Below are 15,263 nucleotides of genomic sequence, written 5' to 3' on the forward strand. Positions count from 1 at the left end.
CTGTAGCCAAACACCAATGATTCACGTGTCACTGATAATTGGGAGGACTCAAGGAGTAGGCCTATGCACTTCAGTACATTTATCCTATCTCCTAACCAATGGGGGAGACTGTAGAACATTACAAGCAACTCTGGAAATCATCAGCTTCTGCTGAAAACATTCAAGAGATTGTTAGTTCTTTCCTCTATGGAAATAAGATTTGTCTTTGTAGAACAGGGATTGACCTCTAGTAGGGATCAAAGTCATTGACATTAATTCAAGAATAGGGGAAGCATAGTATAATAGACGTGTAAAAAAGGCTAACGGTTTAAGTTCAACTAGTCAGCAGTCTAACTGAACAAACGTCAGAATAGTGAAAGTAAGCTAAGACAGCATTGCAAAGGAATATTGTACCAAGAACCAGGATGGTTAAGATTTCTGTCGGACTCTGAGCAAGGCAGACACCACCCGGGAAAGTGTTCATTTTGCAAGTCACACTTTAATGATGGTCTTTGGCAAATGGAAGTATTTTTTCCAAAGGAAAACACGATTGTGAGGTTAGTTCAGCTCACTCTGCACCGATTCCGTGTTTGCCATGGATCAGACATTGTATTAAACGCTGTTAATACAACATGCCCTGTTCTCGAGCACGTGGTCCAATAGACACTGGCTGCTAATACAGCTGCAAGCATAGCACAGGCTCTTAAAGCAGAGTATGATTTTTGTCTGAGGCCAGGGAAGGCTTTCTTGAGAATATGACATCAAAAAGGAGTTTGGAAGGGTTAGGATTTAGCCAAGGACAAGAAATACTGGGAAGAAATGCTTTGCCCATTAGAAACCATTGAAGAGATTAAAAAAGTTTACCCCAACAAGCTAGCGTATGTAGTTCTGAATACCTGAATATCTGATGAAAGATTTCATTTTTTTGTGGCTCCCAGGAAGACAAACGAAAGCCAAGTTTCAGTTAAGTATATGAAAATGAATTTATTTAGTGAAACCTTGTACTAAAGCACCCCAACATGATGCAAATTCAGTAAACTGATTGGTGATTGGCTATCTCACAGTAGGATCACATGATTGTTTCATTAACTCACAATAACATGACTCTTACTTTGTTTTTTTTACAGGATTGTTTTCTATTCCATCCATACACTAAAACCCTGCCATAAGGCTACATCAATAAGAGCTGTCCAAGTGAGGAGAGACTGCATTGGGAAATAGGAAACTTTATCACAGTATATTGTCAAGGGCAGGCTGGATGATAATTTGTTACGAATGCTCTGAAAGTGACAGTTAAATTTAGGTTAGAGATGCTCTCCAAGGTACCTTCCACCTCTGAGATCCTGCGGCCTTCAAAAGAAACTATTTGATAGTTTCGTGAATACAGGCAGTGACAATGAACAAATTTATAAATTAGGGTTTTTATTTATACTACATAAAGCTTATGTTTCTTATTAAATCTGAGAACCCCTCAGTTGATAGGAAATGTATCACTGTTCAAATATACTTTCTTTTACTCATGGTTACAAATACTCTTAAAACAAAGCAAAGATTCAACCTTGAAACTTGTTTCCAGCCCAAGCTAGTGTTCTAAGCCTACACATCTGGCTCCCTCCATCAATTATTTACTATAACAATCTAGGGAAATTGCATATGTTGCTGCTGGAAACAAGAGAATGGTACTAGCAACATACATGAATCCTTTCAACTTTTTAGCAGCCTATAATGCAGAGGAAAGCAAAGGCACAGCAAGCTTACCACTCACTGTGCATGAAAAATGTGGGCCCAGGAGCTAGTCCTCCAAGAGGGATATCAACTCAGGGCCCACTCAGAGCACGGGTGGTAGCCTGCTGGATGGGAGAATGCCCGGAGAGTAAAGAAAGGGACACTGAGATCTGCGCTGCAGCAAGATATTTACATAAAGGGAAATAGTCAACGGAAAATTAATAGCTCTGTTGTTATTATGGAAACCATGTGATTACTGCTGGGGAATGTATTTCGATAAATATAACATGATATATTTCATTTTTAACAAATTACACACACATTGATGGATGGAAAAGGGAATGAAAAGACTATGAATTGTCTCTGTTTAACATTATAAGCACTTACAATTTTCTTTTGCCTTTTTTTCCTGTAATGAATTACTTCTGTAATGACAGAAAATCTTAAAAATTAGTCTCAGAAATAAAACTATAAACATTAAAAATTCCTATGGCAACATTTTCTTCTGATTCTTTGCAATTCAAGTTACTAATTATATCAAATATTTTTGAGACAAATATATATAAAAAAGCGGATTACATTTATGTATTCCATTTAAAAACGTTGACAAAAAACCCCAAACCAAAAGCCCTGAGGTAAGGTGGCATTAAAAAATTGAAAATATTTATTAGGACAGAAAAACAAAACTTTACCATAATTACTACCACTGGAATTATAAATAAAGTAAATGAATACATGCTCCAAGAGCTTAATAGCAGTGATTTGTCATTAAGGTCTTGATGTTCAATAACACATTTAATTTAACAAACTTTGAAAAGACAAAGTTACTAAATTGTCTTTAGGCACTACACATTAACCTGAAACTAATGGAACATTTTGTCAACTATACTCAAAACAAACAAAAGAAAACACTACAAGTTAGGTCATCGTTAGCACTGTAGATAAGGACAAAGACATCAAAAGAGTAAAGGCATCTTTACTCTTATCACATCATCATACTAGTCTTATACACGTGATCTTCAAATTTCAGTTTGGAAGTTGGATCACTTATCAATGTCAAATTCTGTTTTATTACACAATGTCCAGTTTGGCAATTTTGAACAAGTTGTAAAACTAAACAAAAGTAAAAATCCTTAGGAAAAATGTACTTTTTTCAAGAAAAATGAAGCCGGGTCCAAGCAGTTGATAAAGTTCTGTTCAAACCTACTCTAACCTGTCATAACACTTTCCTTTAAAAAAATGTGAACACTACAAAAAAATTGTCATTTTTGTTCAATTCTTTATGAAGAAGTTTATTAAACTTATTAAGGAAAGAAAATGTGGAAGGGCTGAAGAAGATATCTACAATATAAAGGATAAACATCAACATTGGCTAGCGCCACCAGGGAGGGGCATATCCCTCACACTGTCAATAAAAAGGACAGGAACCTGTTGGCGGTTTGAGAATATTAAGTCTCACAACATCAAAGATGAAGAGCTGGGTCCACGAGCTGTCCAGAACGGCCCGTTTGAAGGCAGTGTCTACATCAGCAAAAGGGTCCCTCTAATATTCTTCTACAAGTTCCAATTCTCTTCTCACCAGTCGTCTGTCAGACTCTACGACTATGAGGGGAACATTCAACTGACAAAAACCAACGCCGGTCATCAACATCAACAATAGGCGACTGAAGCTTCCTCTGCCAATTTCACATTTTCCAATCATAAAAATATGCGTAAAAGTGGTAATTCAAAAGGCTAACTATATGCTTTACCTGAAATCATGTAACCACAGTATTTTCATGAAAAAAGTTGTCTAGTAACATAAATTGCTTCTGCATCAGTTCCACAAACAAGATGAGGACCTAAAACATCCAAACTGTTTACAGACAAAGTCCTGCTGGGAAGCAAGCTTGTGATTTCAATACGGTCTTTTGCAGGATCAGTGCTGAGCCAGGAGCTTATAAGAGACTGGTGAACATTAGCCTGGTTACTAATGCTGTGAGACAAAAAAGTGCCACTTCTTCCTCCTGTGAGAAAAGAAAAGAGAAGGGGAAAACAGCTTTCAAGACCAATTTTGTATTAGTAAACGTCTGAAATTCTACTGATATTGTTAAAAGGCTAGGATTTAAACTTTATTCTCAGAATAACAGAGTGATAAATCCATTATCACACATCACCATTTTTGACAAAATGCACATTCAGTGATATTAACTGCTCGCATTTCCATGGGACAATATGGATATCAGATTTGAAGTCGTTAGGCAAGGCAGATTTTGACTGTCTTTCTGTTGCTTATTTAATGGACAGTCTCAGAAACGTAGCATGAAGACCTCTGGCTGTGCGAAGTTAGCCAGTTTCTGGCATTTGTGGTCATCAGCAGTATAGCAGTAAGCAGCTGACAGATCTCAAGCCCTGATACTAGAATTTACCCTGAAGCAGAAGAATGGAAACATTCTGTCATCCTTTAACGTTACAAATCTGAGAATTTCTAAGATGGTATTTGAAACCATAACAAAATTACACACAAGAATCTTCATTAAACCCTTTTACCTTGGTTAAACAGTGATGATTTTTCAGGTACATCTGTGGAGGCGTCCCAATGCCAGAGGGATCCATCCTCAGAACAAGTAAATAGATGATCTGGGTTGGATGGGTGAAAGTGAACTTCCCACACTAAAAGATAAGAACCAAGAAGCTAATTCCTGTGCAGATTGGTTGAACAAACTTTAAAACCCGGTCTCTATGCATCATCTTCCATTAACTCCACCACATACCTCAACCCCCAAGTGTGTGACAAAAATCAAAGGCTTCAGGATTAAAGAAAAGACACAATATAATTCTCCAAATGGCTGTAACATGTAGATAGGATAAAGAAGCCAAGTAAATCTACTTGTGTATTGGGCCAGCAAATGAATGAAAATAAAGGCTAACCATTTGACCTATTACATTTTTTTAACGTTTATTTATCTTGAGAGAGAGAGAGAGAGAGAGAGAGAGAGAGAACCCACGCACACACATCTCAGGGAGGGGCAGAGAGCAAGGAAGAGAGAGAATCCCAAGCAGGCTTCTCACTGTCAACGCAGAGCCCAATGTGGGTCTTTGATCCCACAAACCTCCAGATCATGACCTGAGCTGAAATCATGAGTTGGACACTTAACAGAGTCACCCAGGTGCCCCAACCTATTACATCTTTTTATGGAAAAGTATGACAATGGGAGAATTCTAAAAGTATTTTAATTGTAAGTTCTCTTATTTTTAATGCTTGTGTCATTAACATATGAAGGTTCTATTACTGGGAAGACTGAAAGAAGACCATAAAAGTAATATGCAAATGAATTTCAACTTTGCTTCATGTCAGGATTCCGGATAATTCTGGTATATATCACAGAAATAGCAACTAGCTCCTAGCAAACTAAAACCTAGCAATATTCCCAGAATCTGGACTCAGTTTCAGATGGAGGGCTATTAAGAAGCCAATTTGGGATTTAGGACCCCTCAAGTTCTAAAACTTTAAGAGAACTTCCCGTGTCAAAAGACAAATGGGAGCCAATGACTGGCCAGGACGCCTTAGGAAATTATCTGCAGTGTGCAGATAAAACGGGTAGTGTGAACAAGAGTTCAGGGATTCTGGATTAGAAGCTTAAAGAGACAGCATAGAAGGTGCCCAGGGCATAGCATATAAAGTTATTATAAGGCACATACTTGCAACCTGGCAATTCTCATTCCGACCATTACCACAATTAAGCATCATGCCACAGAACATAAAAAGCTCACCTTCTTCAGGAGAGCATGTTCTGGGCAAATTCCTATGTAAAATACATTGATACTGTTTCATTAACACATAGTGAAACGAAACAGCCTGTAGAGCCAGAAGCAGAATGTACAAACCTAGATTCTTAAATATTTATTTTCAAAATAGAAAACAAACCTCTATACTAACATCATATTTCATTTCTAGCCAAGAGTCAGGATGAATCAAAAGAATACATCACAATCTACTACACTTCTGTATATTGCTCAGCAATGCAGTCTGGCAGTTAAAAAGGGGCTCGAAGAAGAGATCTGAAAGTCTAATTTTACTACCACTGGCTTAGTCAACATCAGATTCTGTGAGGACATAACCTATTTCTTTTTATTTCTTTTTTTTTCCTGGGCATGGTTATAATTAGAAGAGGCAAAATAATTCTATCCTTTTATTTGCTTCTTGAATATAAACTTAAAAGTCATTTATCTTTCCAAGGTAATAATGTGATACTTAAACTGAGAAGTTGCAATATTGGTGTGTTTGTTCTTTTGTACTTTTACTCAAGTAGGGCTTAATATAAACCTCTCAAGTCAGAATTTAAAACTATAACCCAGTCATGGTATCAGAGATGGTGATAAAATGAAAAATTTTTATGCAGTCAACAACTCCCCACCAAAATCAAAAGATGAACAACAAAAAAAAGACAAGATCCTCTATCTACCGCTTTTCAAAAAACAAAACAGGTACAACAAAAAATTGAAGAACACACAGATTAGCAAATATTAATAATGATGGCCTACATTTGCATGGGAAAAGGGCATCCTCTCACAGGCAATATAAACTGTATGAGTATGGCAATATAAACTGGTATTATCTTTATGTATAACAGTTTGATAACATGTATTGCAACTTTAAAATTATGCAAACATTATGGGTCATTGATTCTACTTCTAAAGAATCATCCGAAGAAAATAAGGGCATAAAGATGAACATGTAAGAATAATCACTGTGGTTTTGGATATAATATTGAAAACATATGTTGAAGGACCTAAACGTCAAATGAAAAGTGATTAATTATTACACATTTATACAATGCAGCCAAAAGCTACAACGTAAAATGATCCATATGTATCGTTACAGAAAGCTGCCTACGTTAGTACCCAACAAAAACTTGTGCATCTCCATAGCACTTACTTTCAGCTTCGTGAGCTTTCAGCAGAGACACAGGCATAGTACCTTGTCTAACATCCCAAATACTCAGCATTCCATCCTGGCCACCGGTGGCTACCACATGCTGCTGGTTGGGATGTCTATCAACACAGTGGAGGGGCACTCGGTCACCAGTCCTTTTGTGGGAGATACAATGACATCAAACATGCTGTCAAGTAGAATTTATCTTTGCACAATCCATGAAAACATGTTTCCCTCTAGTAACTAAATGATGGCCTCTGTGGCCTGAGCCACTGGTTGAACTTAAATTGTGTCCAAAAATTGAGTGCATTAAATATGTTTCCAAATACTAGAACTCTGGGAGGGAATTAAAGGCCAAAGTAATTTATTCTCTCTACAATTTGCAGACATAAGGAGCAAGATCATCTGATAGTAAGATGTGCAAACATATTTCCATTTCTTGGCATTTTAGAAACATTACGTGTCAACTAAACAGCACAGTGTTTACTTCTACCTTATTTAATATTTTGTTTATACAATTACTTTTTCAGTTTGACACATTCTATATTCCTCTTTTCTAATTTTTTAAAATGAAAAGTGCATTTTATTTTTTCAGACATTTTTATTTTATTTATTTTTTAAATATAATTTATTGTCAAATTGACTAACATACAGTGTGTACAGGGTGCTCTTGGTTTTGGGGGTGGATTCCTATGGTTCATCGCTTATATACAACACCCAGTGCTCATCCCAACAAGTGCCCTCCTCAATGCCCATCACCCATTTTCCTCTCTCCCCCTGCCCCCCATCAATCCTCAGTTTGTACTCAGTATCTAAGAGTCTCTTATGGTTTGACTATTCTTTTTTTTTTTAATGTTTATTTATTTTTGAGAGAGAGACAGAGCATGAGTGGGAGAGGGGCAGAGAGAGAGGGACAGGCAGAATCTGAAACAGGCTCCAGGCTCTGAGCAGTCAGCAGAGAGCCCCACGCGGGGCTCAAACTCATGAACTGCAAGATCATGACCGGAACCGACTGAGCCACCCAGGTGCCCCAACACATTCTATATTCTTAGAGAAAATAGCACACATAAGGGATTTTTGCTCAGAAAAAAATATCTTGGATTGTATTTTTTTTTATAGTTACTATCAGTAGCATCAATTGTTGAGCAAAAATAAATTCCCCATTAAATGATACAAACTTCAAAGAGATAAAGGCTCTGAATCAATACAAAAATATTTACTAAATGCAGCACAGGAATCCCAAGCCCATCAAATTATACTTGCTTTATCAAATTTAATTAGTGATCATTCTCTCTTCAAATGCAATTAAATACAATATTGTTTAAAATCAGTTGCTATGGGGCACCTGGGTGCTCAGTCGGTTAAGCATCCGACTTCAGCTCAGGACATGATCTCGCAGTGTGTGATTTCGGACCCCATGTCAGGTTCTGTGCTGAAAGCTCAGAGCCTGGAGCCTGTTTGGGATTTTGTGTCTTCCTCTCTCTGCCCCTCCCCGGCTCATGCTCACTCGCTCTCTCTCTCTCTCTCTCTCTAAAATAAACACTAAAAAATTTAAAGTCAGTTGCTATAAACAATCAAACATTAACTATGTATTACACTACTGAAATTACAAATGAAAACTTACAGTGATAGTATCTGAGAGGGCTCATTTCCTTGTTTTCTGAAATCCCATATTTTTAACTGCCCAATTGAATTTACTGTAAGAATCTCAGGAGTTCGAAGGAAGGTTACAGCATGGAGCGTACTGCTATCTGCGTTGTCTACAAATTAAGAAAACAGTAGTGCCTGTTAAGAAGTCCTTTTTTTCCAGGAAAATCTTAAATCACATTCCTTCTATTAATTGAACTATTACAAGTGAACTTTTAAATGAATCAGTTTAATTTCTATAGTAAAAAGAAACAGTAATATATACATTAAAATACTCTCCTTTGATAGAAAAATGATATCACTCATAAAACATCTGTTTTCTACATAAAGGGCTGAATTTTGACATATTTCTCTATTCCACTTTAGATTATTACCCTCCATTGCTGAGAAAAATTTCAAGTTCCTCTCTATCCAATTTTATACCTTCCACTAGTGGTTAAGCCAGCAACTCCAAACCTCAGGGCTTCCTACAGAGCTCATTCTGAACTTGTGTCATCTGGCTGAATCATCTCAAATCTGTTCATCTTTAGGGGCACCTGGCTGGCTCACTTGGTACAGCGTGCAACCCTTGATCTCAAGGTTATAAGTTTAAGCCCCATGCTGGGTGTAGAGATTACTTAAAAATAGAATCTTAAAAAAAAAAAAAATCAATTCATCTTTTGTTTCATCAACTCTCTTCTCCATGAAGTCCTTCCAGACTGGTATACCGGTCCTTTTCCTTTTCCCAGAGTGTTTAAGTTTATATCACATAATTTAGCATACACTTTTGTGATACTCCTCCAAACTCCAGGCAATCGTCCTTAACAGTTAAATAAGTATACCTCAGAACTCAAAAGAATAATAAACAACACAACTGATTCATGGGCTCAGTCCACGGAAGTTCTGATTCAGGTCTCGGGCGGTGGGTTGTTGAAACTCTCATCAGGCAAGTCTACGTGAAGCATAGTTGAGAATTACTGTACTAGAATAATCCTTCTAAAGCATGACAGGGAGGATAACATCCCCTTGCTCAATAAGTTTCAATGGCTCTCTAGGTGTCCACCTAACAAAATGTAACCTCTGCAGCTGCACATTAGACTTCACAACCCGGTCCCAATTCACGTTTCTTGTGAATTCAGGTGTGAGGTGGTATCTCGCTGTGGTTTTGATTTGTATTTCCCTCATGATGAGTGATGTGGAGCATTTTTTCATGTGTCACCTCTCCTATAGTAGTATCTAAAGTTGGGCTAAACTACACTTTTTGTCATTCTCTCAATGGACCTATCCTGTCCCCACATTATTCCCTTTGTCTGGTGTGCCATCTTTCGGTAATATTTGTGGCTTAGAACCTAGTTTAAATTAATTGCCACTTGCTCCTCAAGTCTTTACTTGGTAATCCCCTCCAGCCAAACCAAACCAAACAAAACAAAAAAACCAAAAGTTTATTCTTCCTTTGTAGTCACTCATTCATATGTGCCTTATCGACCTATCATCTTGTAAAGAGATCTTACTTTGTTATCCAAGGGATACAGGTGTGCTGTTTCAAAGGGGCACATGCACCCCAACGTTTATAGCAGCACTATCAACAATAGCCAAAGTACGGAAAGAGCCCAAATGTCCATCTATGGATGAATGGATAAAGAAGATGTGGTATATATATACAATGGAGTATTTAAAAAAAAAAAAAAAAAAAAATTTTTTTTTAACGTTCATTTATTTTTGAGACAGAGAGAGACAGAGCATGAACGGGGGAGGGGCAGAGAGAGAGGGAGACACAGAATCTGAAGCAGGCTCCAGACTCTGAGCCATCAGCCCAGAGCCCGGCACGGGGCTCGAACCCACGGACCGCGAGACCGTGACCTGAGCTGAAGTCGGACGCTTAACCGACTGAGCCACCCAGGTGCCCCTATATACAATGGAGTATTACTTGCCAATCAAAAAGAATGAAATCTTGCCATCTGTAACAACATGGATGGAAATAGAGAGTTTAATGCTAAGTGAATTTAGTTGGAGAAAGACAAATATAATATGACTTCACTCATATGAGGACTTTAAGACACAAAACAGGTGAACATAGGGAAGGGAAGCAAAAATAATATAAAAATAGGGAGGGGGACAAAACATAAGAGACTCTTCAATATAACAGAACAAATAGAGAGTTGCTGGAGGGGTGTGGGAGGGTGGATAGGCTAAATGGGTATGGGGCATTAAGGAATCTACTCCTGAAATCATTGTTGCACTATATGCTAACTAACTTGGATATAAATTAAAACAAATAAGTTATTAACAAAATGTAAAAAAAAAAAAAATCTTTGTACATTTTTACATCCTTCAAACACAGCATTGTGTTTACTTAGTACATGGTAGTTGCTTAATATGCTATAATTAACAATTAATATGTTAAAATATATGTTAATAATAACTTATTAAAAACTTAAAAGTTTATTTATTATTGAGAAACAGGGAGAGACAGAGCATGAGCATGAGAGGGGTAAAGAGAGGCGGAAATGCAGAATCCAAAGCAGGCTCCAGGCTCTGAGCTGTCAGCACAGAGCCCGACACAGGGCAACTCACAAACTGTGAGATCATGACCTGAGCTGAAGTCAGACACTTAACTGACTGAGCCACCCAGGCGCCCCAAAATAGGATTTTTCTTACCTATGGTTCTTACAGCCTCCTTGTGATCAGCTCTGAAGAGATTTATTCGACCATCTTCTCCAACTGTGACAATTTCTGGGTTGTCGCACACAACACCCGTGCATGGCGCACTGCTACGGGAAGGACTGCCCGGACCTGTGTGGTAGTGAGCTGTGGTCCACTGCTGGCTGACTGACAGAGTCTAGGTGTTAGAAGTGGGAATACGATTAATCAAAGCAAAGCCCTAAAAACTAGCACTTTCCCCTGAATAAAGACTATTTTAAAATTCTGTCTCACACCCTTCTAGAAAAAGAATAACTTTCTCCTTTTTCCTTTGTATTTCTGAGTACTAAAGCTTAGAAACTACTTTCATCAAAGCTCTGTGTACACTGGGTTAGATTAAAAAAGAATGCTACTCAATAATACAGTAGAACCTTGGGTAAGTAGTAACTTGTTCTGCGTTCTGTGAGTGTTCCACATGATAAACATTTCTAATAAATTTTAACTTGATAAACGAGTGTTGTCTTGCAATACGAGTAATACAGGACGCCAAACATCCCATGATCACAACTAAGCCAACGATTCTTCTCTCTTGCACGCGTGCCTGAGGGGCAGGATTGTGGGTGATTGTCTTCTGTGCTCAAATGCTTGGTTTCAGGCCATGGTGTTTGACAGAAAATCAGTGATTTTTCAGAATGCTGGAAGGTGCCCACAAACTGGCACTAGGGTATTTTTTGTCACTTCAAAGCATCTATGGACAGTCCTTTGCTTTTTCATACAAGAGTAAGCTTAGGAATGCTTTGCTTCATTCTACATCATTGAATAGGTTTCTTGTTAAAGTTGCACAAAAAGAAAAAGATTTCATTGAGCCAACAGATAGCAGTGATTCTGTTAGTGAAAGTGAAAGTTATCCTACACAATAACGCTCCTCTCTCGTCTCCCTCACACCAGCCACAAAGGTTTTCAAAGGTAAGTGCAGGTTAATTTATTTTTTCTTTATATTTTGTATTAACTTTATTATTTTGTATTATATTAGAGTATTGTAATCATTTTTATGTATTTTGGGGTTGTGGAATGAATCATCTCAGTTTCCATTATTTCTTATGGGGAAATCTGCTTTGATACACAAGTGCTTTGGACTACAACTATGTTTCCAAAACGAATTACACTCACAAACCAAAGTTTTACTGTATCTCAAATATCTCAAATTAAAGATATGGTTTTAGTTATGTCATTTTTTTTAAAGATTTTATGTTTTTAAAGTAATCTCTATACCTCATGTGGGGCTTGAACCTACACTCCCAAGGTCAAGAGTCACATGCTGTACTGAGTCAGACAGACACCCCAGAGAGTTATGTGCTCAAAAGCAACTCTAAATTCTTAAGGGAATTAGCCAACATCTGAGAAATAAACCTCTATAGCATTTTCTAAGTGGCCTCATTAAGAAAACTACTTAAAAAGATCTGGGTCTTATATTTACTAAGCGTGTTTATTTGGAAAATGACCTTTATTAACCTGAAAATCTAAACAAACACTCTTTTCCAGCAACTTAAAACCATTACTAGATATGGGGCTATTTTATCTTATTTATGTATTTATTTAAAAGTTTATTTATTTTTAGAGAGAGACAGAAGAGCAAGTGAGGGAGGGCAGAGGGGGAGGGGGGAGGGAGGGGAGGAGAGAGAGAGAGAGAGAGAGGGAGGGAGAGAGGGGGGGAGAGAGAGAGAGAGAGAGAGAGAGAGAGAGGATCCCAAGCAGGCTCCACGCTGTCAACGAAGAGCTCAATGCAGGCCTCAAATCCACAAACCATGAGATCATGATCTGAGATGAAACCAAGAGTTGGATGCTTAACCAACTGAGCCACCCAGGTGCCCCCACATGGGACTATTTTAAAGGACTGCCCTACCATTATGCTCTGAAGGTCAGTATTCAGACTTTTAATATACAAGGCATTGAAAAAAATGTCAAGTCTTCCTATAGTCTATCCTCTCCAATTAAAACCAAGGTTCTATTCACAGAAGCAAAGTAGCTGTTCCTGTTCTCATGATACCCGAGCTAGAAGGTGTTCTTTCTTTCTTTGACAGATCAGAATAGCAACTTAAAAGAGAAAAATATAGGAAAATTACTTGCCAGAATAATATACTAATAGGTCAGGACTAACAGAATTTAAAGATAACCAATTTCAGTAAAGGCTGACACAAACCTGGTTCTAGACTTAGCCTACTAAAACATAGGTAATATGATACCTCCCCACTCCATATTTTGGGAATATGAAACTTATTTGTGTCATTATTAAATACAGTCCTGTTTAGGCCCTTCTAAAAATAATTAAAATACAAATTCAGTTTTCAAGCAAAAATTCTTTACCTGGTTATTAGGATGGTGAAGGAAAACTGTTACACATCCTGTTGATGAAGCAGCTACAATTCTTTCCTGGTCAAAAAACTAAATAGAAAATTCCTGCTTGTTATAGATTCAGAAATATTGATAAGGAGGAAGCCCATTTGGTTAACCCAATTACTAGCATAACAATTTTAAAACGCAACGAGCCTATAAATGCTAAACAAATAAAATGTGATGATGGGTCTGAAAGTAAAAACCACTATTCAAACAAGAGGATTTTCATGATGAATAAATTACAATTTTTCCCCCTAAACTCCTTTGCCTATAACTGATTTAATTTTGGACTGCTACCAGACAGGTTTAGAAAATAATCATTCTCAGAGTCAGGTAGCTTTCTATAGAAGAAAATGCAGGGAGTTTGAAGTCCTACAGATCAGGATTTGAAAACTTACTAATTCCATTCCCTCTACTTTACTGGCTTTGAGACATTGGCCAAGTTAAGTTCTCTAAGCCTTGGTACACCTTTAAAATGGAAGAAGTAATCTCCACTTAGGGGGTTGTGATAAGAATTCAAAAAGCAAAACCATACAAAGTGCCTTGCACAGTATTTGTCACTTAGTGACAAAGAACACTTGATTCACAAACATGTGATGAAAATTACTTTACTTATGTAAAGTTCCCAAAATAACGTTGGGCAAATAGATGGACAACTAATTAAACAAATCAAGATTAAAACGAAAACTGAGATGAAATCTGCACCCCCTTCCCCAGTTCTGACTCTGCTATTAAGTGGCTATACAATGTTGGCAAATCATAACCTATAGAGAACTCAGTTTCCTGTAAAGCCGGAATGAAACTAGACACACTTTAAGGTCCTTTAGATATCTAATTACTCCCAGTTTTTTTAAAAGTTAGCTTTTCGATATTACAAAGACTTACTTGTAAATCCATGACATCACCGTGGTGTTTGATATCACACAATAACTGATGTTCTCCTTCAAATCCTCCATCAGAGTCAACGTTCCCAAAATCTCCAATAGACCACAGCGAAACATAATTTTCCTGTAAAGCATAAAGTTTTCCCTTGAGATGAAATAAACTTCAAACTCTCGAAAATTAAAACTTGTATTGCTTTCAAGCAACCTTGCTTTAAAAGCATCTCAGACAAATGGTGAGGTGATACTTTAAAGCACAAGAGATTCGAGGCTCAAGCACACCATCGATGGCTGAGGTACCGGACAACCGAGCCTCAGACACGAACTCGGGGGAGGGAGAAGGAGAGAGAAGCTAGAAGGCGAGAGTTCGCGCGCTGAACGCGGACGGCGCGGTTCCAGGAGAGACGGAGGAGGGAGGAACTTCCTGCCCGGGAATGGAGGTACCTCATTGTCCCAAGAGCCCGTAGCGAAGGTCTCGGCGGTCTGCAGGCTCCCCGGAGGTACCGGTCGCCACCGGGTTTTGCTGATTTTCTGAGACACAAACTTAGCATAAATCTCCTCCATGCCAAAAGCAACCACTGCAGATACAGCAAGAAGCACCGCGCGCGCCTCTCAGTCCCGCCCCTTCCCGCGGAGTCCTGATTGGATCGGACGTTACCAAACGGACGGTGGCTGCGGAGAGCCAATTTTCTTCCATGGGAGTGTGGTAACCACCAAACCCAAAGTGGAAGGAAATTGGGGCGCCCTTCCTCACCAATATGGCTCTGAACAGAATCTAATCAGTATGGCTCTGAACAGAGTCCAGTCAGTATAGGAACACTAAAACAGTGCACTTGTGCAATAACTGTGCAATATAAAGCAAATTTAAGGGGCGCTTGGGTGGCTCTGTTAAGCGTCCAACTGCAGCTCAGCTCGTGATCTCAGGGTTTGTGAGTTCTATCCTGCATCAGGCTCTGTGCTGACAGCTCAGAGGCTGGAGCTTGCTTCAGATTCTGTGTCTCCCTCTTTCTCCACCTCTTCCCCTCTCATGCTGTGTGTGTGTCTCTCTCTCTCAAAAATAAACATTTTTAAAAAATGTTTTTAAAAAGCAAATTTGAGAGCAA

The 15,263-nt window shown here is 38.2% G+C and overlaps 1 protein-coding gene across 1 annotated transcript; it reads right to left on the reverse strand.

Moving 5' to 3' along the window:
* Nucleotides 1-943: 943 nt before the first annotated feature.
* On the reverse strand, nucleotides 944-14,789 carry NUP43 (nucleoporin 43). Its single transcript, XM_025925787.2, has 8 exons — nucleotides 14,605-14,789; nucleotides 14,165-14,287; nucleotides 13,250-13,327; nucleotides 10,904-11,084; nucleotides 8,244-8,379; nucleotides 6,623-6,774; nucleotides 4,234-4,356; nucleotides 944-3,710 (listed from the first exon to the last, which is right to left on the reverse strand). The coding sequence occupies exons 1-8, from the start codon at nucleotides 14,722-14,724 to the stop codon at nucleotides 3,481-3,483; spliced, it is 1,143 nt and encodes a 380-aa protein (XP_025781572.1). The 5' UTR covers nucleotides 14,725-14,789; the 3' UTR covers nucleotides 944-3,480.
* Nucleotides 14,790-15,263: the final 474 nt, after the last annotated feature.

Source organism: Puma concolor, chromosome B2 (assembly GCF_028749965.1).
Source record: "Puma concolor isolate L17-30 chromosome B2, mPumCon1.1.hap2, whole genome shotgun sequence".
In the NCBI taxonomy this organism is placed as follows: domain Eukaryota; kingdom Metazoa; phylum Chordata; class Mammalia; order Carnivora; family Felidae; genus Puma; species Puma concolor.

Coding starts and splice junctions, on each gene's coding strand:
- NUP43 (XM_025925787.2), bottom strand. CDS start 14,724: ATGGAGGAGATTTATGCTAAGTTTGTGTCTCAGAAAATCAGCAAAACC. Junction 13,328..14,164: donor GTGATGTCATGGATTTACAA/GTAAGTCTTTGT, acceptor TTTTCTATTTAG/TTTTTTGACCAGGAAAGAAT. Junction 4,357..6,622: donor GAAAGCTCACGAAGCTGAAA/GTAAGTGCTATG, acceptor CTTATCTTTTAG/TGTGGGAAGTTCACTTTCAC.